Here is a 26,462-nt window from a genome sequence, read left to right as displayed (position 1 = left end):
TTTGGCGGCTTAGCCACAGCCCCACGTCATCACTGCCGATGCGTCCATCTCCATCTGCCGCGAATCCAAGCCATGTTTTCACCAAGAAGAAACAGTGGATATGCTAAAATGTATTCGTATCGTTTCTGGCAGTTATATAGATGAGGCAATCAGAGATCAAAGCCGATGATGATGAATTACAGGAATACCGAACGCTCCTACGTAGAAGCATGTCAAACACCAGACTCCATACCAACTCCAAATGCAACATGGCATCGCGGCAGGTAGAGCTACACTGCCGGCTCTCATGGCCGACGCTCGTGAGGCCATGGCTTACTAGCATGCGCAGCCGCCTTCGCTGCCCTTCAGATCGATCGGGATTGTCTCGGGGAAGTCGTTGCTAAAGTCACCAACGTCTTCTTGTGCCAAGGCTTGTCGTGCAATCACTGTGCATGTCAGCCGACGATGATCGGGTTGGGTTGTTGGTTCTGATATACCTTCAAACGCTTGCTCCACGTTGATAGCTTCCTTTGCACTCGTCTCGAAGTAGGGGATGCCGCCTTTGGATTGGCAAAAGGTCATGGCACGTTTAGATGATATCTGCCAGCGTTAGCTGTGTTGCATCAAATATGCGCATCAAGCATCTACCATTCGTTTGCTCTCTTCCACATCGATCTTGTTTCCAATGACGACCTGTCAAGTCAGTAATTATACCCCGACCATCGATACGCATATACATACGAATGGGAAGCTCTCGGGATCCATAGGACTGGCCTGAACCAGAAACTCGTCCCTCCAGCTGTCCAGGGTATCGAAACTCTTCGAGTTATTCACGTCGTACACAAGCACGCAGCAGTCGGCGCCACGGTAGAAGGCGACACCTAGCGATTGGAAACGTTCCTGACCAGCCGTGTCCCAGAGCTGAGCTGTTAGCTTATCGCTTCAACAAGAGTTGACTACACCGACCTGCATCGTGACCAGTCTATCGTCGACTAGCACTTCCTTTGTGAGGAAATCGGCCCCGATGGTTGCCTTGTAGCTTGCGCTGAACTTCTTGTTGACCTATCCAGTGTGTAAGTATTTGTACTCAGTATAGCCCAGACGTATGGCGGTGTGATTCGTACATATTGGTTCATCAAGCTGGTCTTGCCGACCCCGCTGTCTCCGAGGATAATGACCTGAGCGCATTAGTGTGGCTCCTCATATCTAACGCAGAGCTGCAGTACCTTGAGGAGGACCTTCTTCCTTGACGCCATGGTGTAATGTGTTGTGTGGAGTGTAAAGGCTAGGTACGGCGGTGTTGACTCGAGGCGCGAAGCTCCGTTGCTTCGTTGGCGTGCGGAGTGGGTCGCACGGGTGATAGGCCGAGGCAATAGTTGTACCACACTGATATACAAGGTCTGTGAGGGGATTCGCTGGAGTAGGAAGCAGAAAGTGCGCTGCGTAAATGGCGCAGAGACGAAGAGAATAGGTGCGGCCTGTTACTGGAGATCGATGATGGTTGATGTCAAACCTACTGGGGTACCGGCACTGACTATGGCACGGACATGGCGATCTAGGCCAAAACGGGGATAGCAAATTCTAGCAACTTCGTCCTTGAAGTACGTAGGTATCGACGTGAAAGATACCCCGCTATATCATGAATTCCCTTCATTCCAAAATCTAAAATCAACCCAGAGTCCAAAACAACGCGTTTCTTCCAATTAGCACGACTAGAACTCCATGTGTAAATAAACACATGTCCTATGATCAGCAAGTACACCGTCGGCACAAGTGAATCTCATAGAGTTGGAGCATGTCTATCTTCTACGGTATGATACCAATGCTAGCTCTTCATGTTCCCCCATTCAGCCTTCGCACTCTCCTCGTTGGCAGAGAAGCTATTTTCGCCGTGAGATCCAAGAAAAGGTTACATCTCTCTGTCTGAGCCAAGTGGATGAGCACGACCAAACTGACCGGATTGGATCTGGAAGGCCGCTCGATGTTGCGATATTGCAGAACGAGATGCCATGGTAACCAGCGCATGTATGCGTAAGAGTGTCACCAGTCTGCGAACCAACATGGCTTATTTCCCATATCGTAGATGTATGCGCTTAGGTATACTCCAGATTTAACATGTGTAGTATCATTGTAGATACCTTATAGGGCTCAAGAATATGCTTGAGCTACTGGGTTTTGCAGCAAACAATACCACTAGAACGGCAACTGGAAAAGTCTACGTCGCATGAGGAAAATACACCCATCGAAAAAGAACGGTAAAGCCTAAAGAAGCATATCGCATGGTATCCCTTGTTGGGCATGGAGATCCCGAACGGCAACCGCAATACCCACATCAGATCCAAGCGCCAACTACAAGATTAGCTTGACATGCCCATCAACGCTGACAGCTCAATCGAACGCAAGAATAGTTTTACTACAATAAGCGAAAACTTGCGTTACCTTCCTCAACGACCGTCATAAATCTCCTGCTCAGCAGTGCAATACCATCCAAACATGAAGATACGCAGTCAGTCTCATCAGACCACGATTACGAAGAACCCGGACTTCAAGACCGCTCATATGTGCTGTTCGCGACAATATCAATGTACAATTCGTAATCGTGATTATAATCTCAACATCTCTCTCGCCCAACCCCACGGCTGCTCGTGCGAACACGTCTTCTAGTACAAGCAAGTCTAGTCCCAGTGCTCGTGGCCTCCTTCATCAACCAACACCTGTGTCAGAACTCACTTTTTCGTATCGTAATTTGTAAACGTACACAGACATCCGCCCTCTCCGTGACGTATGTAGAACCCTCGTGTACTAAAATCATTCGATCGCCTGTGAAATTGCAGAGCTTACCGTACTCGGCGGTGTCCTCAGCCGAGGTAATTTGCTTTAACAAAGACTCTGAGTACGTCAGTTTTCGTGTTGTCAGATCTGTACATACACGAGAGATACAGTAAGCAGCCCGAATACGATGCTGACAACCGCCGCCCCTTTCACGAGACTGAGAAGACGGTGTGTATATATTCTAGAGTCGCGCGTGGAAACTCAAGTCATTCTTTACCTATCCACCTTGGCCAAAACATATACTTCAACTTGACCAAACGAAACCAAAATGGTGAAGATACAAACCTTTATTCTACTACTTGGCTTGAGCCTAGGTGTCTCCGCTAAGAACTCGGGCGTTGTATGAATTAGCTCGTCTCTCCTCTTGTCTCCGCCCTCACGTTACTAACGAATTGCCTTGTAGACTGCGAGATGCCGACAAATCAAAGGCGACAATTACGGGAAGTGCTGCAGCCTTGTCGACGCTACAGACTGCCAGTGGTGTAGTGCGGTACATCACCCTGACCCTATTGGCTATCACTATGATAAATCTAATCCACTCTAAACAGGCGGGTAAACTACCAGGCGGAGGCGGCGCGCGCTCCTGCCACAAGAGCGGAAATCCCTGCAGGAAAGACGCTTGGTTTACAGATTATAGGGATGGTACTCCTCCAATCTACTGGTCAGACTGCAATCTAGACTAGAAATCGGATATTCGGTCAGAGTCATCGGGCATTCGACAATAGCTGTTCTCTCTACGATTTTGGGATCGAAGGTCTATGTTCGACATCTTGGCCTCTCGGCCTGCCGCTATCGTCCAAGTTATCGTACATGGGGGAGGATGGCTACTGGCCCGACTCGGGAGCAGAAAGTTGGCGGATGCAGTAATGAATGGAAGGAAGCTTTGGTGTATAATATACCATGCAGTGTGTTTTCGTATCAATGGAAAGCAGATTGTCGTTGGCCTCAGCACGCTCTTGTCAAGTGATATTGCCATCGCGAGTTGACGGGATTCACCGACTAACATCCACACATGCAAGCGCCGCTTGTATCTGACGTTCGATCCGCATCCCAGCGCATGAAGTAGTGCTTCTTTGAGAAGGGAGGGAGAAGAAGAAGGATCGGGTTGTGAGGTACCACGACGAGAAAGGGCGATTTTCCAGCCGACGCGTTTACATCTGGAAAAGTTTGGGTTATGCATGAGCGGCCAGGGTGGGGTACGTAGATCAACTCGAATGACAGCATCGACACGCAGAAGCACAAGTGTCTTTGCCCGTATTCAGACAGGTACGAGGACTATAGAGACGGTGAGTAGCCAGAACACACTTTGACAGTTCGTTTGACGAGAAAAAGAAATTTTGATCTCCCGGGAAACCGTCTGGTGCTCTTGGCGTTTGATAAGGCTGGCCTAACGTGTGAGGGTCCATGACTCCATCACTATGGCGTAATCCATCATGATATCATGAACCATGTCTTGTTGAAGATGGAGAGGAGCGAATTGAGCAGCCACTGGTTTCAGAAACTTTCCTGGACTGCTAGAAGCGGTCTGGAAAGGATTCAAAATATTCGCCCTAGGCTTCACCGTCATTCATCAGCCAAGCACGGTAACACCCCTCTACACTCAAAGAACACTCGACCGTTTCAGGGATGCAGCTCTTCCACAAGCCTAGGCAGGAGCAGAACGATAAGATCGCCAGTATGAGCGATATTGCGGGTTCCTCAACACCTAGCGTACGCCCTGACACGTCCGAGCACGCGTCGTCCAGTCAACTGTAGCAAAGTGGCCGCAAGTCAAAAGTCTGTGGGAGGTGATGTACATACTTTACGCGTCTCTGTCTCAAAGACGCGTTTCCGAAGCCAAATTGTCTCGAGCGTGCACCGTGACAAGCTCGGTGGAGCTGGCCAGCCATCAGCATCAGCCGATTTACCAGAGAAAATCTTATCTGATCCGAGGCCGGCACGAGCAATACCACATTGCAGCCAGTGCGAGCATAGAGGCGGGCCAATATTAGTTTCAAATGCATTTCTAAGCCCTGATTCCGCCGCCGGATGCAGAGCTAGTTTGTCATGGTAGCGGCCCTTGCGTGTTGTGGTGGGGAAGGGGAGTCGAATCATAGCGCGTTGCGACGCGTTTGCCCGTGTGAAAGACCGTGGCTGGGCGACGCGATGAGCGACCTTGATGCGTTATTTGGAGGCGTGACAGAGAGAAAAAATGATGATATGGGTGTCATTGAAATGAGCGTACTCAATTGTATCTGACCAAAGAGCGAAATCATTTTCTAGGGCTTGATGGGGCAGCAGAGCGGCTTCGATGAGCTTTGTAGATGGATGAGCTCATAGCGCCTTTTCGTGGAAGAGGCGCGCTAGTGGCTGCGTCTAGCGCGATCACCAAGTCACGTGTCGGTGGGTCTACGTAGATTTATAGTTGGAGTCGCGTTCTCTTTGTCTCTCTACACCACAGCATCATCCACCCTCATCGGCGCCACTACTTGTATTTTTGACTACTCTGTCGCCTTTTACAATCAATTCAGCGCATCAATCACCCTTCGTCCACAACAATGTCTGCTCTTCAGTCCACGCCCTCCAAGCAGGTATGTCGCGTTACCCAATATAATTCGTACTCGACGCGTCCATACTAACGCGTAAATAGGCTGCAACTGCAACTGATAACCTCAAGATGACCGACTCTCCTGCAAAGAAGCTTGACTTCTCGTCAACAGACAAGGAGAACACATTCAAGCCCATCGTCGGCATTCCAGATGACTTTGATGCGGACGATGAGGAGGTGAAGCCAACCGTTGCTCCTACAATCAAGCCCGAGGAAGCAGACGAGCCCCTCCTTCAAGAAAACCCTGGACGCTTTGTCCTCTTCCCAATCAAGTACCACGATGTAAGTTTTACTTCCGAACGCGCTAGACGCGTGTCTACGCGTCAGACCCTGTTCACCTTGACACATGCTAATGACATCCCTACAGGTCTGGCAGATGTATAAGAAAGCCGAAGCTTCCTTCTGGACCGCCGAAGAGATTGATCTTTCCAAGGATCTGCACGACTGGAACAAGCGTCTCAACGACGACGAGCGTTTCTTTATCTCACACGTACTCGCCTTCTTCGCCGCCTCTGATGGTATCGTTAACGAGAACCTTGTCGAGCGATTCTCGAGCGAAGTACAAATCCCCGAGGCGCGATGCTTCTACGGCTTCCAGATCATGATGGAGAACGTCCACTCCGAAACATACTCTCTTCTTATCGACACATACATCAGCGATACCAGGCAGCGCAAGTACCTCTTCAATGCCATCGAAAACATCCCATGCATCCGCAAGAAGGCCGACTGGGCTCTGCGATGGATCTCCGACAAAAACTCCACTTTCGCCAACCGTCTCGTTGCCTTTGCCGCTGTCGAGGGCATCTTCTTCAGTGGTTCTTTTGCGTCCATCTTCTGGCTCAAGAAGCGTGGTCTCATGCCCGGCCTCACCTTTTCGAACGAGCTTATCTCCCGTGACGAGGGCATGCACACCGACTTTGCCTGCCTGCTCTTCTCCCTCCTCAACAACCGCCCCAGCAATGAGGAAGTCCGTGCCATCATCACCGAAGCCGTCGAGATTGAGCAAGAATTCCTGAGCGACGCGCTGCCTTGCGCTCTGCTCGGCATGAACGCTACCCTCATGTGCCAGTACATTGAGTTCGTCGCCGATCGTCTGCTGTTGGCTCTCGGCAACACCAAGGTGTACAACGCCACCAACCCATTCGACTTTATGGAGAACATTTCGCTTGCTGGCAAGACCAACTTCTTCGAGAAGCGTGTTGGTGACTACCAAAAGGCCGGTGTCATGGCCAGCACAAAGAAGCATGAGCAAAAGGACGGCACATCAGGCCCTGCACCAGAGCCTCAAGGCCAGTCTGGTGACTTTTGCTTCGACGAGGACTTTTAAATGCCTCGCGCATTCTGTCCTTGCATGTATTTTCGATCTTTCTTATTGTATACCACGTCGGACATTTGGGGTTGGCTAGGTGCCGGGCACCTTGCGTCGGCATATTTGTCCCTTTTTGCATTCTCGGGCCATTGATACACCTTTCACTTTGGCGCCACGGCGCATTTGATTTATATAGGCCTCTTAGATGAGTGATGCTGAGCATGGATGGATCAACGACCTTGACTAGCTTGAATACGAACACTTAATAACTACGAGACGTTTTATATGCAAATTGAGTTCGTAGTCGGGCTCTTATGCCGAGGTACCTCTGACGTCATTGAGATGTCGTTAGGGCGTTCGAGCGAGCTGAGTGCATACATGTGCACGAATGGAGCACCATCTCTATCTTCAATCGTAACGTTTTCTCTCCAAGCGGATTGTGCGACGGCTGCAGCGCTTATATCTGCTTGCCTACAGAGCTGGTGCTACGGACTCAACATCTCGCCCGTAAACATCCGCCGATTCCGAAACCTCTCTTTCTGTGGCCTCCGAAACCTCTCTTTCCGTTGCGACACAGCCTGCGCTTGTCTGACTACACTGCCTAGGAAATTCAGTCTAATGAATCGCATCACAAAGAAGTGCAACCAACTTGAGCTGCTATCCAGCTAACTGGGAACACCCTTGTTATTACTTCGGTGACACGTCAATATGGCAGACACGATCCCCAAAGTTAAGGTGAATGGTCGAAGCTCGTTGCACTTGCAAAAACAGGAGTATGGATCCTCAACACAAGAGAGTGCGCAATCGACGCCTATGAGATCTGCTACCATTCTCAACAAGGGAGATCTGCAAATGCTTGCCCCAAGGTCCATAGGCCCACTGTCCAACAAGAAACTGGCCGCAAAACTTCGAAGTCCGACCTCAACGCAACTTTCGAGCGACGCACAAAATGGAGCTATTGGCGACGAGAGACAGCCATCGGATACTCCACCTATAGATCCGTTGTCGCAAGTAGGTCAACAGGAAAGTCAATGTTGGAGAATAGACGCTAACAGCGCATTGTGCACAGCAAATCCTCCAGAGAACGAACACATCGCCCGCGATACAGAAATTACGGTCGCAGAATACAGAGTCCACGCCGAATCTATCCTCCGGGTTGCCCAAAGAAGCAAATGCGGATAACAAGCTGAGTGGTGAGATAGCACGCGATGCTGTTGGGAGTAGGGCAGACAAGAAGTGAGTTGCTTTTTCCCGACAGTGCATACTTCGTATCTAGAAGAAGAGATACGCACTGTCGTATTCGTACTTTGATCTGCAGTTGGCCAGACATGTCAATGTTAGTCTGATCTGACGACAAGCACAGGAAGGTATCGTTTCTTAGTCGCTTCATCGGCAGCAACAAAAAGAAGGTCACCCCCGACGGCGCAAGCGACAATGGCTCCGAAGCAGACGATTCACGGCACGAGGGTATGGACGCCCAGCTCTATGTCAACAACTTGAGCTTCAGTCCGAAGATACCCCAACCACCCTCCTACATCAAAGTGAGGTCAAAATTCAAGAAAGAGAAGGAATTCGACCGCGTATTCCTGGCCCAGGAGTTACGGACGGGATCGGACAAGAAGAGCCCGCCTGCTGCTGGGTCCAACCCTGCCCCACAGTCCGGATCAGCGGCCAAACACAATCCTATATGGGCTATCGAGTTTAGTAAGGATGGGAGGTATCTCGCTGTTGCCGGACAGGATAGAGTCATCCGGGTGTGGGCGGTGATAGATAGCCCTGAAGGACGGAGAACACACGAGAACACCGAGCGCGACCCACATGCCTTGGATGGGGAGGCTAAACATCTTAGTGCGCCAGTTTTCCAGCAAAAACCCATTCGGGAGTATCAGGGGCATACAGCAACCATCTTGGACTTGAGTTGGAGCAAGGTGTGTATGCATGGAGATATTGCCTATGAACCGGCTAACAATCATCAGAACAATTTCCTCCTATCCTCGTCCATGGATAAGACTGTGCGCCTGTGGCATATAGGTCGGGACGATAACCTGTGTACTTTCAAGCACTCGGATTTTGTTCCTTCGATACAGTTCCATCCTACAGACGACCGCTTTTTCCTTGCGGGCTCTTTAGACACAAAGTTACGGCTCTGGAGTATTCCGGATAAAAGCGTTGCATTTTCCGTTTCAGTCCCAGACATGATTACCTCTGTTGCGTTTACTCCAGATGGAAAGACTTGTATAGCCGGGACATTGGGAGGTCTCTGCATATTTTATGATACGGAAGGTCTGAAATGGCAAGCGCAACTTCACGTCAAGTCGACACGCGGGCAGAATGCCAAGGGTAGCAAAATCACAGGCATTCAAGCGACATACTGGCCGCCAGGGAAGGAAGATGCAGAAGTCAAGCTGCTGGTATCGAGCAACGACTCGAGGTTGCGAATATACAACATGAAGGACAAGACTTTGGAGATGAAATTCCGTGGCCATGAAAACAACTGCAGTCAGATAAGAGCATCGTTTGCGGATAGTAGTGGACACATCATATGCGGGAGCGAAGATCGGAAGGCGTATATCTGGTCAACGACTACACCTGAGGGTGATAAGAGGGATAACCGGCCACTTGAGATGTTCGAAGCGCACAAGTCTATCACTACCTGTACAGTGTTTGCTCCTGTCCAGACTAGACGACTCCTCAGCGCTTCGGAGGACCCTATATTCGACCTCTGTAACCCTCCACCAGTCACGCTGGTCTCGAAAGCGGAATCTGTAGTTTCCTCCCGGGCACCCACTGAAGGATTAGCGCCGAATCCGAATTTTGCTCCAGTAGATGCCAATCCCAGGAAAGCTGCCGAGAGCCCAGCGTATACAGCCCGCTGCGCTCATTCTGGAGGTAACATTATTGTCACAGCAGACTACACCGGGGCTCTGAAGGTGTTCAGACAGGACTGTGCCTTCCAAAAGCGTATGCGACTAACAGAGCAGTGGGACACAGTGTCCATGAAAAGGACCTCTGGTATCGGACGACCAAGTAGCATAATATCTCGAACCAGCAGGTCGCGAAGAGACAGCTTGTCCACCCAACCACCCAACGACCGCATCATGACATGGCGACAAAGCATCTCACATGCTAGTTTCGACTCGAGCAATTCCGTCCCTCGCCGTAGCGCTTCCCCCAGAAAATCACTACCAACACTAAGTCTCCATTCCGCCCCCCCGTCTCAATCCGATTCGCCCATCCTCCGCCCCGTACAAGCACCCGGCACCCCAGACATGAGACCAGGAACGCCAAAAACATCAATCTCAATGGACCGCATCACCACCACGACAACATCCCGAAGCATCTCTCTATCCGAAGCTTCGTCTCCTCTGAAAGAACCTCCCTCGGAACGTGACACTAATCGTCTATCCACAACCTCTAACCCGCTTGCTTTGTACAACGGTCAGAGCTGGCTTTTCTGGACTAATCGCAATAAGATGGCGACGGCGCGGAAAAGTGTTGATAAAAGACCGGATCCGACGAGGCGCTTGAGTACGCTGAGTCAGATTAGTAGACTGACGGATGAGCGGAGTGATGGATCGGGGAAGGGTGTGGTTTGAGATGGACGTTTTTGAAACGTGGGCGAGGGTTTTGAGTTGTAATGTTGAGATTTGGAGTTTTGGTGTATGAATAGCTTGGAGTATTGAACCAGGTGAACATGAAATTACGGGTAATGGGATTCAGGGGATGAAAGGGGTGGTATTTGGGTAGTTTTAAGGTTTGGGTTTATTCTGGGAGAGGAGGGGAAGGGCTGTGTTTTCTTAGCTTGTGATAACTTCGACATCGGGGCGTTTTAATGGGGCTGTTGGAAACTACTGTACTGACGTTATAGCAAACAAAGCGCTCGTCTAGTAGTAGAATCAAAGTTTCGTTTTCTTGCTACTAGAAATGGATCAAGTGCCGTTCATCTCATTCGCCCGCTTCCACTGAATAAACACCTCTCCCTCTCTTTCCAACTAACTCATCACCCCACCACAATCCGCCACTCCACTCCAAATCCTCTAGAAAAAACATCAATTAGATCTAATCAGCCCCCACACCTTCACTCCCAACACGCCCAACCATCCCCAGCACTTCCCCAACCCTACAAGGTTTACAAACCACACCATCAACCCCCGCCTCCCTCGCCTCCTCCACCTGTTCCCTCCTCGCATTCGCACTAACCGCTATAATGGGTACGTGACCGCGCAATTCACCATTTGCTTCCATTTCGCGGATTCGACGCGTAGTTGTTAGACCGTCCATTATGGGCATTTCCATGTCCATCAGTACGGCTGTTAGGGGGGAGGGGTTGTTGTTGTTGTTGTTGTGGTGGTGGTGGTGGTGGAGAAAGGGATGGGTTGAATAAGGGGGGTGAGGGTAGAGGTGGGGATGGGGATGGGGATGGGGAGAAAATAGTACGGGAAAGATGCTCCAACGCTTCAACACCGTGGTTTGCAACGTGGATGGTATGACCCAGTTTACGCAATGAGGCGGAGAGGACGCGTTGGTTTATTAGGTTGTCTTCTACGATGAGGATGTGGTAGATTGGTTGTTCCTCGGTTTTCTGTTCGTCGTCGTTTTCTTGGGGTTCAGCTGGAGAAGCTGCTTCTTCCGCGTTGTTTTTGTTGGGCTTGGGGTGGGGTGGGGTGGGCGTGTATGTGCGAGTGCTGTTGCTGGTAGTGGTGGTGGTGGTGCCGAGCTGGGGGGGAAGAAGGGGAGCTCGCCCGTCGCGATTTTATGTAAAAAGAAAACGTAGAACCGACGTTTTGACAAGACGAAACGCCAATGGCACCACCTTGCATTTCGGTGAGTTCGCGGGAGATGAAGAGGCCAAGACCTGATCCGCCGTACTGAAACATGTTCGTTAGGTCTATGTATTGCAAGCAGATGGGGAGAGGGGTGGTAGATATACCTGAACGTGAGTTTTCGGGGATGCTTGTGAGAAGCGGTTGAAGAGCTACAAAACCGAAGGGAGGAACAAGTCAGCATACATCTGTTATCCGAAAACTGCTCCATATCCTACCTTTGCCTTGTGTTCAGGAGAAAGCCCACACCCAGTGTCCCTAACAGTGAAGCTGAGATAAAACACTTCATCCGCACCATCCCACTCGGGCTCTAGCAGGAAATCTTTCTGCACGGCTTCCTGTGGCACGTACTCAATCTCCGACATCTTTTCTGCGTTGAGCGACGCCCCCATTATGACTTCGACCCTGCGTTCGTCATCCTGGTCTTGGGTGAATTTTATAGCATTGGTTAACAAATTGATAAGAACTTGTAACACGCGACTTGGATCCAGCACCGCCCAATCAATCCGCAAAGCCTCGATCGACTCATCGCATCTAACGCGTAGGTCGACGTGTGCTTTATTTGCTTCTTCCTTGAACATCTTGTACGTGTCGTTTAGGAGGGCTGCAGGCTGCAGGACAATGGGGCTGATGACGAGGAGTTTAGAGTCTAGTTTCGATAAAGTGAGGATGTCGTCTACGATGCGTTTCTGGTGCGTGGCACATGCTTGGATGGTGTCGACGGCGTCGAGGCTGGTGCTTGTGAGGTCGTTGAGTTGGGTTTTTAGGACCGGTTGGGCGGCGAGGACGGAGCCGCGGGTTAGGTCGTTTATTTCAGTGAGCGAGGATGAGATGGAGTCGGCGCATTGGACCATGGCGCTTAGAGGGTTACGCATCTGTGGGTAAGTGGTTAGTTGGGTACGTGGAATCAGGGGGTGGAGACGCACTTCGTGGCTTGTCATGTCGATGAAGTTCTCCTGTTGTCTTTTTGATTCTAGCGCTTCTTCTACTCTGCTCTTTTGGATGGCTTCGGCCCATTTTAGCTGCGAGATGTCTGTCATTGTTCCCATGATGGAGTCGTCGGTATACGCTGTGGCGGCCACGAGGATCCAAGTTGGTGTTGAGATATCATCGGGTCCCTTCCAGTGTTTCTTCAGGTGACATGTAAAAGTATGCGCCCCTTGTTTTTGTCTTGTAGCCCTTATCTCACGGTAGGCGCGCTCTATCTGGTCCGGGTAGACAACCGACCGCCACTCTACCTGATCCATGGGTATCTTCGGATGGTCAGTTATACGAAACCATTGATCATTGCAGTATTTCATCGAAAGATCTGCGTTCAGATGAAACAAGCCCACTGGTGCAAGTTCAGTGAAGCTAGCCAGACGCCGTTCTGCCTCCGATCGCATCATCAGAGCTTGAGTAGCCTCCTTTTGCGCGGAAATGTCGGTGTTGCATCCAAAGACACCAGTCACAGTTCCGTCTGGAGATTTGATAGGAACACAGGCTGCCAAAGTCCATAGATAGTCATGGCCGATTTTGCCATTTTCGTGTATTTGGTTGGCGGCTTTCTTCCAGCGAATTTCGAATGTGGCTGGCTCACCACTTATCAAAACCTCCCACTTCTTCTCGACCATTTCCAGGTCTCCTTCGTATACACATTCCTTGTATGCGAATGGTGGGCCATCGCCAAAGTCTCTTCGTTGGCCTGTCTGAGCAAAGTATGTCTCCTGTCATCTTGTTAGACACCAAAAGTTCTCAGGGGTTAGTTCCATACATTTGCATCTACCATCATCCCGTCAACAGAAATTTCAAAGTAGCCGAGACCAACTTGGTCTGCAATGTCGTGAAAGTTGCGCAGTTTCTCCGCGACATCGCTAGCTTCCTTTGTAAGAGTCGCAACTTCAGCATTAAGAGCCTCAAGGTCCCTCGCGGCTTGTTCCTCTTGCCGTGTACGTTTTCGTACTTCTTCTTCTTGAAGGGCTACCGATGTAGCAGAGGCGCCTAAAAGGTTAGAAAGCGTTTTGATCCAATCCTCGTACTCATCGTCGTACGGCCGGCGGGTATTCAGACCAACAAGGAGGTATCCCACAATGGTAGCGTCGTAACTCCGTATTGGTATGACAAGAAATACTCCTATTGGATCTCCAAAGGCTCGTTTTTCGAGGTCTCTATAGAGAGCCTCGGGTAGTACGCCGTCTTCTTCTCTGAAAACCAGCGCTGGCCCCCCTTTTGCACTATCACTCATGGCGCGTCCTAGACCAAAATCTTTGTCTAGGTTCAAATGCTGAGGCAGATCTGGATGATCAGGTTTATAACCAATGGTCCATTCCAGAGTGCATCGATCCCGTGGCTCTCTCAGAGCGCCTTTGGAATCTAGGGGGTCAAGTAACTCGCATTGAGAGTATAAAACGGCTGCCGGAAAGTCGTACTGATAAGGTTCGATAGCTTGCGCTATGTTGGCCCAAAAGTCTTTCATATTTTTCGCCTTGCTGATTGATTGACCAACTTTAAGTAATGTATCAACGCGGCGTTCAAGTAGTCTGTGAGAAAGTCAGGGGTTATGTTGCGATCACGGAATGCGCTTACCTCTGCTTGGTCACCTCGGTCACCATGGAGTACATGCCGCGTATATTACCCACGAGCGGTACAAGACTCCACATGAAGAAAGCTTCTTCGACGAAGCCATCCCTTTCAACCATGAGTTGATATTCTTCTTCTGGGGCATCTGCAAAATCTGTTTTCTCCGTGCGGGCCATGGTAGCTGAAATCGGGGCGACTAGTTCGGGCCTGACTTTTGTCAGACTGTCCTTTCATGTACATAGTATCTCACATACCAAGCATCAATAATATTCTGGCCAAGTATCGCAGGATGCCTCGAGCCACTGAAAGCGCCATAGGCAAGGTTATAAAGGATCGTGTGTTCAGGTCCCAGAAAGAGAGCGGTTGGACGAGTCTCCAGCATCAGGGTAGTGACCAAGACATTGAGCTCATAGCTCCAACTACTAATTGCGCCCAGAGAGGTCTTCGACCAATTGACCTTTTGAACGTGATCAATATGCTCACGGAGTTCTGGCGACTGTATCTTGACGGTGAAGATGGTATCTTGACGTGATTCCAACAAGGGTGAGGCTATTCGGGCTAACTTCGGCTTCACAGGCTCTTGCAGATCCTCCTGGTGATCATCCGTAGGAATCGACTGCTCCACAATGGTAACGACAAGCCATCGGTGATCAACACGGAACTTGATCCATCGGCACCGTCCATGCAGGAACCCGGTTTGGTGTTGAGAGGCTACTCTACTCTCTGGATCCCACCAGTCCCGCAGCGCATCGTGTGCGTGGAGCGATTGGGCTATATGTGGTATGGCAAGTAGTGCAGGATTGACATGGCTGATGGCGGGAGTTTCCGTCTGAAAATCCACAAGGAACGTTGGTCTGGGGTCGTTTTCGTAGATGTTTTGTATGTCGACTTCCATGGTAGATCCCGATTGGTCTGTGCGTCTGCTCGTCTGAACGCGCGCTTGACACGCTGCAAGGGCCGTTACTACCGTGGTACATGTAGTAGATACGTCTGCACAAGTTACTTGAGATGAGAGTCGTCACAGGACGTAATCGCACCAGCTGGCCACGCATGGCGCTACTCATACTTTGCTTTTGACGCTGTCCGGCACCAGGCCGGGACTAATGCAGGTGCGAAATGTATACTTGGGCTTAATATTCCCAGCCAGACAGCCGATAAAGCAGGCCGATGGCTATAGGGTATCATCATTATACTACTCCGATACTAAGAATGCATCGTATACCATCACAGCCCTACTTGAACATGGTCTCAAGATCCGGCGTCACTACAAACTTGCCCTTGACCGGGCCTAGACTGTAGGCATCCCCAGCATCTTCGGGCGCTGACCGTTGGTTCTCCGGCGTAAACTCCATACTAACTACCTCCTGGCGCGACCCCGAGCCGGCGCGAACATCGGTGACCTCAAAGCTTGTGCCGCCCCAATCCAGCGTGGTACGACCCGATTTGTGTACGCGCAGTTTGCCCACTAGTCCGCTTCCAAAACGAACGCTCGTGGGCTTGGCGGTCGGATCGGAGAAACCCCCTTCTTCGAGCTTGATCTTTGCTTCTGGTTTGGGATCTGGTGCTTCTTTCTTGATGGATGCTTCCACTTCGGGCATGAGAGGTGGTATCTGGAAGAGATAGACGTTGTTAGTCCGTACCGTGGGCTTCTCGGCTGTGCCTGCCATGACTGCATCCCCTGAACTATCCACTTCTGGCGTCTCTGTCGGGCCAAATTCCGCGATTATGAGACGTCTGTGCAGTTGGATACGCTCCCATTCTGCACGGTCGTCATCAGTTTGAAAGGCAGGCTGTGCTGGATCTGTGGTCTTTGGCTTGGGCCTATGTTCAACACTTGGGTCTTGTTTTAGAGCTGGAGCATCTGGCAGACCTGTTTTGCCTGCATCAGACATGGTTTCGTCGTCGCTGCCTCCTTCAACCTTTACTTCCTTGGACTCGCTCTTCAGCTTTGGTGTTTTTCCCTCTGCCTGCTCGAGTACCTTCGCCGTGCTGGCCTCTGTGTTGTAACCGGGCTTTCGTTCCTGATGTTCCTTCCTGCCAGCGCGAACTGGCAGTTGCGCCATGCTCGTGGGCTCTGGTGCTTTGCCGGCGAAATCGTCTGAGGATATTTTAAGTTCGTCGATGTTCATGCGGGGTTGGTGTACTTCAGTATCCTCTTCCTCTTCCTCTGACGACACAAGGCCACCATCCTCTCTCTTGGTAGATGAGCCGCCTCCGCCTCGCGTTGATTGGTGACCTGAACCTCCATAACTACCATCCTCATTCTTGACACGCTCTGCTCGAGAACCCGAACCTGAGCCGAATCCTGAGCCGAACCCTGAGTATCCAGGCCTGGAGTTGTTTTTCCTATCTATGGTAATTGTTAATGCAGTCTAGCATGTGAAGAGATTTGACATGCCTTCTTTAGAACTTCCAAGTGAGAAAGGGCCTGTTGCTACGCCACTGTAACCACCTCTGAAGTTCTTTCTTTTATCTTCCCGTTTTCGAGCATACTCCATGTCTCTCCTCTTTTTCTCATCAGCTGCTATCTGCTCTTTGGTCCTTTCGCGATCTCGGGCTGCCTGCTCTTGCACCATGGCATCTCGCTCTTCTTTACTCCTGCGTCCTGTAAAGCTAGGTAGTTTGACGCCCCGTTTCCCTCGACTTGTGCCACCGCGGCCGCGTACCGCCGGTGAGGCTGATCGTGAAGGCGGAACCGAGCCTTGAAGACTACCGAGTCGTTGTGCGGGAGGACGGACGGAAGTCTCTGTACTGTGTAGACGTCAGCATTGCGGTTTGTACGGACGGATTCATGTCAAACGTACGAGGTACCCGCCTGAACAGAGGCTTGCGACTCGGTAGTCGTTGTGATACCCTCTCCTGTGACAGCTGGCTTTGAGTCGCTTTCAACTTGTTCTGCAGTCTGGTCTGTTGCAGTGGTTTGCGGAGTCGCATCGCTTGCAGATGGTCGCGCTGCATTTGCACCTCCTCTTGCGCTACCGCGGGCGCGGGTACTTGACTGCCCTCTTGGTGCCATTACTGTTGCAATGAGGTGGGGTTTGCGGGGTGGAGAGTTGGTTGTGGTCGAGAAATATTTCGGAGAATCGGCGAGAAAAACCGCGCTAGAATTCGTAGAACGCGATGTCACATGGCCAGATGAGGGGCGGGGCGGAGCGGGGGTTTGGTACCTAAGGTCCTATATAAAGAGCCAATGGAGAAGAGAAACCCAACACGCGTAACAGTACATGGTCAAAAGCTCACTAGTCGTTCCGAACATCGTTTGATTCATTGCTACGATGACGGAATCTTGCATCCAATTCTATCAATTACAAATTCTGCGTCGAATACTCGGCTGAGAGTGGTGGTAAGATATGTGCATGCCGATGTGTAAAGGATACTGCTCCGCCAATGCTCGCTAGAGATACCAAAGACACAGCTACTCCATGAACGCCAATCTCCAAACTGCCTGTAGCAGTATTTACCATGAACGCATCAACAGGAAAATAAACGGGGTGGGGACGAGCAGGGGAAACAGAGCAATCAAAATCTGATGAACAGGGTATAAAATGCCATCCGATGTTCTTTTTTACCCTTCAACCAGGGTCTTGGGGCTCTTGCCCAAAAGCTCAAGACACCTGCGTGCAAGGGTGACAACCTCGCCCTCGCCGTCCTCGTTGTCTTCATCGTCCGACTCGATGTTGCGTTCGGCAATCTCCGTAACCATTTCGATGATTTCGTTCGACTTGCCGATGTGCTCCATCAGTTTTGCGTCTTCTGATTCGAGTAATTGTAGCAGCGTCCAGATGGCGATGTGCTGGAAGGTCGGGTCTCCACTGGCCAAGAAGCGGCGTAGGTAGCCGTGGATTCCGCCGGCGGGCTCGGTCCAATTTTGGATAAAGATGGAATAATCACCGACTGCACTTGTTAGCGACGAACGGATGGGATTTGAGTTGAACTTACCCTTGGACGATAGGTTGCCGAGTGCAGCAGCACTGTTGCCTTGTACCTCGATGCTCTCCGACTCTGTGAGTGGGATAAGGACATCGAAAACTCCAAGGTTGAGCAGATGAGGCTTCAGCTCTTCGCTGAGAGCGAGGACTGCAATAGCTGCCGTCATCTCGGACTGGACTGGAAGCCGCACGTTGAGCACAAGCGACTTGCACTTTTGCACAGCGCCGGCCTCGAGAACCAGTTGCTTGTTCTTGTCTGAGCTTGCGGCGAGGTTGCGGAGGGTGGATATTGCGTGACACTGGATCTCGTCGTTATCGGTGGAGCCGAGCAGGTCTACCAGCGGCCTGAGGAAACCGGCTTCGATGATAGGCGACTCGTTTGCGGGGTGGATTGAAATGTTTCGTATGCATGCAACAGCGGATAGAATAAGTGGCAAGTATGATGACTGTAGGAGACGAAGGAGAGATGGCAGGCCGCGAGCGCGTACAATTTCCAGCTGGTAGCGCTCGTCCGAGGCAAGGTTACGTAGAGCAAGTGCAGCCTGGCACTGTACCTTTGGCGAGGATGACTCCATGAGGTGTACGAGGGAGCCGACCAGCCTGCCCTCGGTCTGTGCCAACTTGGCGCGATTGCTGGAATCGACAGCGATGTTGCTGAGCGCCGTGGTGCAGTAGTACTGAACGTCGACATCGGACGACGAGAGCAGCTGGACGAGGACGGGGATGGCGCCGGCGTTTACGAGCTGTTGTCGGTTGTCGTCTGATTGCGTGTTAGCACAAAACCTTGCAGAAAAATGCGCGCAGCCTACCTGAATGCGTCATGTTCAGCAGCGCGCCCGTCGCATTTCTTTGCACGCGCATGTCTTTGGACTTGGCCAACCGGGTGAGGGGTTGCAGTGCGCCCGACCGTGCAATCTTGGCCTTGTTGTCCTCGTGCGTGGCTAGGTTGGTGATGCAGCCGACGGCGTTACATTGTACCTCGACATTAGGCGAGTTCATCTGCTTAATCAGAGGCGCGAGCCCGCCCAGTGCGACAATGGCCACTTTGTTCTCGGCTGCGAGGGTTAGCACGCTCCGGCCGGGAGCTGTTGGGTGCACGTACTGTTTACGGCGAGGTTGCCGAGCGCGGCACTCGCGGCACGCTGCACTTCTATGTCGGGGTTCTGGAGGAGGAACAGGATAGGCTCCAGCGTGTCGCGGTCGACTTCTCTGACATCTACGCCGACGTTTATCAGTTGTGGGCCATGCGCAGCTATCGGGTCAAGTACCTCGCTCTGTTATCTCGGCAAACGTCAAGCTTGCCGAGCGCTGCAAATCGATGTTGTCCGAGTAGACGAGGGTGCTTAATGCGCGGAGGGGCTCGCCCGAGAAGAAGTCGGTTTCGGCTCGCTGCTGGAATCAGTATGTGTCGGTGTGTTTATGAGGCGGGCGGTAGCCGTACGTTTTCCAGGAAGCCCAACAGGTCGGCAACAGCTTCCCGCTCACTGTCTGCCAGCACCGGGTCGTATATACTGTCTCTCGAGCGTGCTGCACATTCCATATTAGTAAATATGCCATGCGATACAAGCTTTGCAACTTACTGCCGCAGCAGAGGAATCTGTAGCAGACGTCGGAGAGACCCATACTTGGGAGCGCAGCCGGCGGCTATCGTGCTTGTCGGCTTATCGTGTTTCTTTCGTGTCTCGCTTTTCGTTTGGCGCAGAGGTGAAGAATGCTGCAGCTGGCGATGGAGCGGTGAAAGAGGAGGCTGTCGATGGTTATGAATGAGCCGCCCAGAAGCATGTGTGTTGGCGTAGTGTTAGGCCGGGGCCTGCCGCCTAGCCACATTAGGTAGTACTTGCTGCAACGACAGCTCGCGACCTGCACTCTCCCCAAACCAGCAAGCCTTACTTTCACACCCAATTTCTCCGCCTGGAAAACCTTGAAACTGCGTCCTTGAAAGTTTGCAGCTTATTATAGTGATTTAAAGGATCAGTCTATTTGCGTTCGTGTAGCTGCCCATGATCCTATAGGTGATCTAGAAGAGTTTGAGGATGGTAAGTAAAAAAGACATCTTGCCTCTACATGTATACACCGTTGTAGACAATTGTAAACCTAGAGTGGTCTTGCTAGTGATACTGACAACAAATGAGAAATTCAGGGTACGCCGTTCGAGCCACTGTCGAATAAGTGTACTCTTGCATGCAAACCCGTCTGCTCGTACGCATTGGTCCAAATCTGCATCAATTTCCCGGGTCCAGCACTCGGCTCTTGCCTGCGTCCGTTGTGCTCTCGACCTTCTTTATTGACTCATTGGAACGATATCCGGTACACCAGATGGTATTGACGTTGCGCGTTGACCATCCTGGGCGCTTTCCGGTACATCAGATGGTGTCGAATCTGCCCCAGGGTGGTATATAACCTGATGCTTCTCCAGATCAGCCCGCGAGTCGAAACCCAGGCCGCATTGAGTTTCTGTGGTGATGGACCACAGTAAAGGCTCGTCTGCGTGATTGGTGTTGCAGTGATCCAATAAATTTTGGTACCGATCCGGGCTCTCCCAGGAGCCAGGGATGTCATCATTGCACCCGCCTGTCGGAACTGCCCATGGACATTCCAGTGAAGGAGATTACAGGATTCGCTTTTTCATATGATATGGATACAAGCGGAGTTCTCGGAATATGCGTGTTCCAAACATGGGTCCGCAAGGCATCATTGGACAGACATCGACGATCGACACATGCGCATCTGGTTTAGTCGTTGGCAGCATTTCCCACTTCCATTCCGGACTGATGCTCTCCGGACTGATGCTCTAATGAGACAGGTGCAAGACGGATTCCGGCGCCAGTAAGAGGTGAGGGGATGTAACATGTTTGCAATCGCATTGCAAAATACACAATAATGTGTATGTGTTTATCAGTGCTGCGTATTGACTGCAGGTAAGCAGCGACCCGTTCCTTGGCCATACATGGCTTTCTTGGGAAGAAATGATTTATCCTTCATTTTCCTGAACCACATCGCTTCGCCGGAGAAACGGTTGCTGAGTATGATCGAAAGAACGTCATTGCCTGGTCTGCCAAATTCCAAACGCAAGAGTGGACCCACTTTCGTTGATCGCTCAAGATAGCGGGCTGTTCCAGATGTTAGACCTTGTGGTAGTTGCCACGAAAGCCCTTCGTCTGTTGCTTCGGGGTTCGATATTGTTGGGGAAAGCATATTTGTATCATCATGATCCAGGGGACCAGAAGGCGACAAAAGACCATAATCCTCCTCATCAGAAAGACCAGCAAGACCAGAAGGGACAGGCGGGGCAAACGGACCAGATGGACCAGACGGACCAGAAGGCATAGGAAGCTGAGGGGGTTGAGGACCAGCAAAAGCTTCCAATGGACCCGCAAACTTGATCTTGAGAAAGGTTGGAGTAGGGGTGGAGTTATACTGGAGCCAGAGAGATTCAACACATGCGCTCCGCAGCCACTCTCCGAACACATGCTGTGCGTTGATGTGCGGCAGCTCAACTGAGACCTGTCGGCCGTAGAGTCGCTGAACATCGGCAACTGCTCGAAGACGTTGCGGGAAAGGATTTTCAAGCCAATATTGGAGTTTCTGCCAACCACAATGCCCTCGCCTTGCCAGTGATCTCCCGACAGAGTGAAGTGGCGAATTCGGCCACTAAATGCACCCATGATAGTCGCCATTCCAGCACGCGTCTCACGGGCGGCCTCGTCGATGATGACTCCATCCCAGATACCACTCTCGAGCAAGAGAGGGTGGGCCGACGTTGAGATTGTGCAAAAACAGACAGACACTTCCTTCAAGAAGCACCTCTGCAGCGTCAGTTCGAGGGCTTCAATATGCTTCTCGGAGCGGCCGTGCTGTTCTGGGTCCTGGATGTACTTGAGGTTGGCCTTGGTGTTATCGAAGTCATTGGCCCACGTATAGAGCTGATCGCCACCTTGGTGCGGACTGTCGTATGATACATCGCTCTTCCAGACAGCAATACGGTGAAGCAGCTTGAGGCCGACACTATACGCGGCAAGGGGGGCTCGGTTGCGCGACTAAACATCGCAGAGGTGGGCCCAGTATGCGCTGTTCCGCTCCATAAGCTCCTTCTCTGGGTTGAGCTCCTTCATCTGGTCAAACCCAAGTCGCAATGCACCTTCGATGCTCACTTGTCCACCAGTGAAGACGACCCACTTGTGATCTGGGACCTGCTCGCTGACCGGTCGGCTACTGTTCTGCTTGATGAAGCCTTGTACGAGTGAGTCGCGAGCCGAATTTGTAGGAGCAGCTCCCATGACGCGACGTCCCAGCCTTGTATGTGCCCAGAGGATTCGGATGTCCACCATCGTCTTGCCACAACCTGGCGGGCCAATGATTGTGGTCACACCAATTTCAGACGAAGTTGTATCTAGAGCAATCAACTGCTGCTCTTCGTTTGGAACATGCTCGAATTCCTTGCCAAGGGTTTTGAAGCGGAGGAGCTCCTCCGGAGACGTTGATTGCTTGAGTATGTCGGTACCTTCAGCAAACTTTCTGCAGTTGAAGATCATCTGAGCAGCATCTGGACCCATTACTTTGTCTTTTCCCTGCAGCTCTTGACAGAAGCATGCACCATGCAATGTACTTGCGGGTACTAGTTAGCTTCAGGAAATGAACGCATGGCCAATACACAACGTCAACAAACCTGGTCTATCCACACTAATCTCACATACATATAGGCCTTTGTATTCCACGCGATAACTAGGTACATACGAAGCATGCTCAAGTCAAGCGACAGCATAAAGATCACGGACGCGTAGAGCCAAGCTCATGAAAATCTGACCTTCTACCTCGAGGACCCTTGACCATATTCCAAGAGAATCTGCTCGTCGTAGATACAACAATGTCGATGATCTCTTCCTTATCGATTTTCGGGTTATCTGGGTAGAATTAATTCTCACTGTCAACTATGCACCAACGTTCGTGATCGACGAGGGAAGGACGCCAGTAGAGGCGTAAATGAAAGAGCCGGTGCATGATGAAAGCAGTTGTCAGTCAGCCATGCTGTCGACAATCTTGGGCATGGCCAAGGCCGACTCCTCATACAATCTAGGCGGCTTCATGGGCGTAGGATGCAGCCACACACTGTGTAGGCCCAACTAACCTCCCAATGGGGCGCGTTACAGCAAGGCGTCAAGTTACGGACCAGAGGGATAGCACCTGTCGATACGCGTACCGATCTTCAGATGGTGCTGGCGATCAGTCTGGACAATACCAAGGAGGTAGATGGGTGCTGGTATCATCTCGTTACCAGAGGTATGTCGTCGCTCAGCCCACTAGAAATCATTGGTATGACTATCATCGCATCATATGACGAGAGTTTGGACCCGTGGCATTGGAAAGCGTGCCTTTGGGGGTCCGATAAGAGTATTCTTTGTCGTACCGATACAGACTTACGACGACACCATCTTGGGATACTTCTTTGTCGGTCTGAACACCCACCGGCCGTACGACGATAAGTACGGCCGAAAGTTCTTTTCGATCGCAAATTTGCTGCGTCGGTGTGATCAGTTGAGGACTTTTAGATGCGGTAATTTTGGGAGTGCCTCGCTGTAAGGTCGGTTGTGCCATGACAGTGTCGGTACCGTATTTTAAGCACCAGGGAAGATACCTGACATTCTACTCTCCACGACAAACATCATGGCGATGGTGAGTACGAGTGATGGATCAAGGCGCTCTCTAATTTACTACGCGCCTCTGCTATCTCAGTAGCACGAAGAGATACGAAATCGCTCACGGCATGAAGAACAAAATAGTGTATCGTCGGACCTTGACATTGCATTACGCATGTGATTATATATTATCTCCTCGATTAGCCTACTGCGATATAATTTGAAGAAGATTTGGAGACATGTAAGTTGTACCCTGAAGTGTTTAAATACTGTCCCTTCTCTAATACGCTGCAAATCATATGTCTGTCTTAGACACCTACATCACCGCTGCCCTATTACTAAACGTCTTTACTAAATACATCCTTGTGACACCTTATTATACCGTATTATTACATATTGCCCATTGCATAGGCTATCTATGTCATCATTGTATCCTTATTACGGAGGCGACCCCTCACTTTTTCAAGCCTACTCTTCGTCACCATGACTTTCACGATAGCTTTCGCAACCAGTCTATCCTGTATCTCTACCCTCACAAACGCAGCAGCTAGCCTCCACGGAACTTGTATCATCTTCTTCTTCGCTTCGGTCATAGCTAAAGTCTTATCCTGGTTGTCCCGGAGTTTGTTTTTCAACTGTGTCGCATACGCAAGCTTGTCGGCCGAGAGTACCTTAGTCATATCTTGCAGCGTCTGCATTACATCTCGGTAGTACGAGTCCTGTCGTATAGACTTCATCTTCTCATCTTCCAACGCCTCACTAAGTCGGTCCGCGGTATCGGTTTGCTGTTGAAGTTGTAGCTTTAGCATTTGTGTCATTAGGTCGACGATTATCTTGTTTTGTTCGGCGTGAAGTGCGAGGTTGGTCTGCCAGACCGAGCCCATCTCTACGGCGCGGGCGTCGTAGTTTCTGACAGTCTCGTCATTGTGTTTGGCGAGATCTCCTACCCGAGCCTTCATCTTGTCCATCTCCAGCATGCACTCAGCCTTGACGCGGTTCATTCGAGCTTCCATCTTGCCCATCTCCAGCACGGAGTCGGCCTTGACGCGGTTCATATGCTCTTTTGCAGTATCTTGAGCCGCCGAAACTTCGGTAAGAGCGATTTCTTTGGCATTAAGCGCCTCGTCTAAACTCTGTCGCAGGCTCGTGTTGATGTCGCGAAGCTCCGTCTCCGACTCCCGGATTACGTCTTCGGTATGTACGAGCTACCGATACTGCTGTTTCGCATCGGAAAGCTCTTTGGCCGTCTTGCTGTACCAGCTTCGGCATCTGACATGTGCGGCGTGTTCAGTCTTGAGCCTAGCCTTGTAGTCGTCGGCATCTGTCTGTAAGGTAGCGATCTGCTTGCTCTGTTTGGTGGCACCAAGCGACTGGCAGCGGCCGTCATGGAGGAGGAGATACAGCAACGGCTAGCAGAGAGGAAGGCACTGTACGTTGACGACATGGAATGGGCGGCATATGTGATGAAGGTGGAGAAACGTGCGTGAACTTGTTGTATTGGAGCTACGGGAGAAGGGAGAATATCTATGGTGCGCGCACGGAGCAGCTGACTAATCAGTGCCTGGCCAATCAGAGCACGGGAAGCCTGATTCACCGTGAATACTAGTGAAGGCTCTCACCGCGTCTCGACAATATGTCATGCACAACATCTTGCGCTTGATGGATAGAACACTTCTCCAGTCTATTATCTCTGGTAATCTCGCCCTAGACCGTCGGCAGGATCCAAAAATCGAGGCTACTCGTCATCATCTCCGCCGCCTTCAAGAGGAAACACATCCTCGTCGTCTTCTCCAAACCGATCAGCAGTCCCACCCTCGCCAACGGTCCCCTCTTCGCGGCCACCTTCCTCCTCTTCATCAACACTATCTTCAACCTCACCGTCGACCTTCTTGCCATCTTCCTCGACCTTCTTTGTCTTTCGCTGCCTGGGTGTAGCATTCGAAGAGCCTCGGTTTCTTGACTGCTCAGTCCATATGCCCGCCCACGAGAACATGTATGGCTCGATGGCATTCGGTCCAAGCGTGAAATCGTGAATGATGGTATGGCCTCTCGACCGCCCATTCTTACACAGGGGGCATGACTTCGCTGCTTGTGTGCGGTTGAGAGGGATAGGGAGGACCACGCTGGTCCGCACCGACCAACGGCCTGGCCTGACCGAACTCGAACGCGGGTTTTCCTTGGCGTGTAGGATCTGATAACAATGGTGTGGGAGTCATGAACTCCAAGAGAGTTCTTGAGCGGGTGCGAGAGGGAGTGTCGTGGAGGTGTTCACGGTTCCCATTGGCGTCCACCATCCACTTCTTGGGTGCGGATCCGAGACTTTTCGCGATAGACTTTTGTGCAGTACTTGGCTCTTAGATTCCCACCTTTCCTGTGTCCAAGGGCGACTCAATGCTATCCCAGCATACATTCCCGCCGGACCTTGCATACGTGTCGTCGTCAGTTTTGCTGGATGCCGTTTTGGACACCTTAGGTATGTGCGGGGGTTTGAGGTAGCGCTGGACCTCTCGTTCGATGCACTGTGATGCCGGCGGCATGTTGAATGGACCTTTCGGTAAGGCCTGGGAGGCCAAAGTCCATGTTTATATAGTCAAGGTTTTTAGCCTCGCTCTCGATGTCGGCTTTGTACGACTGGGGCTTATCTCCCAAAGGAGTGCCCATCAGTTTCCCGACTGGTTGTCGCTACCTCCGTCGTCGACCAGTGATCGCTTGGCGAATATGTTGTTGTCGGTTCTGCAGTCCGTTGAAAGGAGAGTGGCATATTGTCGGTTGTGGGGCCATTACAAAAAGGAGATTGTCGTTTCAGAGACG

At 51.1% G+C, this 26,462-nt stretch overlaps 13 protein-coding genes across 13 annotated transcripts; 4 read left to right on the top strand and 9 right to left on the bottom strand.

Moving 5' to 3' along the window:
- Window positions 1–315: 315 nt before the first annotated feature.
- Window positions 316–1,235, bottom strand: PtrM4_106540 (GTPase SAR1 and related small G protein; the record flags this gene model as incomplete). Its single annotated transcript, XM_001936074.2, has 7 exons — window positions 316–425; window positions 477–579; window positions 628–672; window positions 721–900; window positions 946–1,041; window positions 1,104–1,157; window positions 1,206–1,235. The coding sequence occupies 7 exons, from the start codon at window positions 1,233–1,235 to the stop codon at window positions 316–318; spliced, it is 618 nt and encodes a 205-aa protein (XP_001936109.1).
- Window positions 1,236–3,079: 1,844 nt separating this feature from the next.
- On the top strand, window positions 3,080–3,494 carry PtrM4_106530 (uncharacterized protein; the record flags this gene model as incomplete). Its single annotated transcript, XM_066107705.1, has 3 exons — window positions 3,080–3,151; window positions 3,215–3,301; window positions 3,360–3,494. The coding sequence occupies 3 exons, from the start codon at window positions 3,080–3,082 to the stop codon at window positions 3,492–3,494; spliced, it is 294 nt and encodes a 97-aa protein (XP_065962154.1).
- A 1,854-nt stretch (window positions 3,495–5,348) lies between these two features.
- Window positions 5,349–6,725, top strand: PtrM4_106520 (NrdF, Ribonucleotide reductase, beta subunit; the record flags this gene model as incomplete). The annotated part of the gene is made up of 3 exons (XM_001936076.2): window positions 5,349–5,381; window positions 5,441–5,680; window positions 5,766–6,725. 3 exons carry the CDS (start codon window positions 5,349–5,351, stop codon window positions 6,723–6,725), a joined length of 1,233 nt encoding a protein of 410 aa, XP_001936111.1.
- A 690-nt stretch (window positions 6,726–7,415) lies between these two features.
- PtrM4_106510 (uncharacterized protein) lies at window positions 7,416–9,738 on the top strand (the record flags this gene model as incomplete). The annotated part of the gene is made up of 5 exons (XM_066107704.1): window positions 7,416–7,718; window positions 7,777–7,943; window positions 8,071–8,635; window positions 8,684–9,668; window positions 9,689–9,738. The coding sequence occupies 5 exons, from the start codon at window positions 7,416–7,418 to the stop codon at window positions 9,736–9,738; spliced, it is 2,070 nt and encodes a 689-aa protein (XP_065962153.1).
- A 1,983-nt stretch (window positions 9,739–11,721) lies between these two features.
- PtrM4_106500 (uncharacterized protein) lies at window positions 11,722–14,265 on the bottom strand (the record flags this gene model as incomplete). The annotated part of the gene is made up of 4 exons (XM_066107703.1): window positions 11,722–12,405; window positions 12,457–13,236; window positions 13,284–14,049; window positions 14,096–14,265. The coding sequence occupies 4 exons, from the start codon at window positions 14,263–14,265 to the stop codon at window positions 11,722–11,724; spliced, it is 2,400 nt and encodes a 799-aa protein (XP_065962152.1).
- Window positions 14,266–14,306: 41 nt separating this feature from the next.
- PtrM4_106490 (uncharacterized protein) lies at window positions 14,307–14,984 on the bottom strand (the record flags this gene model as incomplete). The annotated part of the gene is made up of 1 exon (XM_066107702.1): window positions 14,307–14,984. One exon carries the CDS (start codon window positions 14,982–14,984, stop codon window positions 14,307–14,309), a length of 678 nt encoding a protein of 225 aa, XP_065962151.1.
- Window positions 14,985–15,321: 337 nt separating this feature from the next.
- Window positions 15,322–16,218, bottom strand: PtrM4_106480 (RNA-pol-Rpc4 domain containing protein; the record flags this gene model as incomplete). Its single annotated transcript, XM_066107701.1, has 1 exon — window positions 15,322–16,218. One exon carries the CDS (start codon window positions 16,216–16,218, stop codon window positions 15,322–15,324), a length of 897 nt encoding a protein of 298 aa, XP_065962150.1.
- Window positions 16,219–16,461: 243 nt separating this feature from the next.
- On the bottom strand, window positions 16,462–17,105 carry PtrM4_106470 (DUF2756 domain containing protein; the record flags this gene model as incomplete). Its single annotated transcript, XM_001936079.2, has 2 exons — window positions 16,462–16,840; window positions 16,894–17,105. The coding sequence occupies 2 exons, from the start codon at window positions 17,103–17,105 to the stop codon at window positions 16,462–16,464; spliced, it is 591 nt and encodes a 196-aa protein (XP_001936114.2).
- A 549-nt stretch (window positions 17,106–17,654) lies between these two features.
- Window positions 17,655–19,641, bottom strand: PtrM4_106460 (KAP multi-domain protein; the record flags this gene model as incomplete). The annotated part of the gene is made up of 7 exons (XM_066107700.1): window positions 17,655–17,983; window positions 18,029–18,778; window positions 18,828–19,073; window positions 19,121–19,234; window positions 19,287–19,407; window positions 19,460–19,545; window positions 19,599–19,641. 7 exons carry the CDS (start codon window positions 19,639–19,641, stop codon window positions 17,655–17,657), a joined length of 1,689 nt encoding a protein of 562 aa, XP_065962149.1.
- A 1,052-nt stretch (window positions 19,642–20,693) lies between these two features.
- Window positions 20,694–20,813, top strand: PtrM4_106450 (uncharacterized protein; the record flags this gene model as incomplete). Its single annotated transcript, XM_066107699.1, has 1 exon — window positions 20,694–20,813. The coding sequence occupies one exon, from the start codon at window positions 20,694–20,696 to the stop codon at window positions 20,811–20,813; it is 120 nt and encodes a 39-aa protein (XP_065962148.1).
- A 100-nt stretch (window positions 20,814–20,913) lies between these two features.
- Window positions 20,914–22,571, bottom strand: PtrM4_106440 (AAA-11 multi-domain protein; the record flags this gene model as incomplete). Its single annotated transcript, XM_066107698.1, has 3 exons — window positions 20,914–21,522; window positions 21,612–22,023; window positions 22,057–22,571. 3 exons carry the CDS (start codon window positions 22,569–22,571, stop codon window positions 20,914–20,916), a joined length of 1,536 nt encoding a protein of 511 aa, XP_065962147.1.
- A 1,496-nt stretch (window positions 22,572–24,067) lies between these two features.
- Window positions 24,068–24,706, bottom strand: PtrM4_106430 (uncharacterized protein; the record flags this gene model as incomplete). Its single annotated transcript, XM_001936082.2, has 1 exon — window positions 24,068–24,706. The coding sequence occupies one exon, from the start codon at window positions 24,704–24,706 to the stop codon at window positions 24,068–24,070; it is 639 nt and encodes a 212-aa protein (XP_001936117.2).
- A 680-nt stretch (window positions 24,707–25,386) lies between these two features.
- On the bottom strand, window positions 25,387–26,188 carry PtrM4_106420 (Herpes-capsid multi-domain protein; the record flags this gene model as incomplete). The annotated part of the gene is made up of 3 exons (XM_066107697.1): window positions 25,387–25,606; window positions 25,719–25,997; window positions 26,082–26,188. 3 exons carry the CDS (start codon window positions 26,186–26,188, stop codon window positions 25,387–25,389), a joined length of 606 nt encoding a protein of 201 aa, XP_065962146.1.
- Between the last annotated feature and the right edge of the window lie 274 nt (window positions 26,189–26,462).

This window comes from Pyrenophora tritici-repentis, chromosome 5 (genome assembly GCF_003171515.1).
Source record: "Pyrenophora tritici-repentis strain M4 chromosome 5, whole genome shotgun sequence".
Taxonomy (NCBI): Eukaryota; Fungi; Ascomycota; class Dothideomycetes; order Pleosporales; family Pleosporaceae; genus Pyrenophora; species Pyrenophora tritici-repentis.
This window is presented reverse-complemented; position numbering and strand designations above follow the sequence as displayed.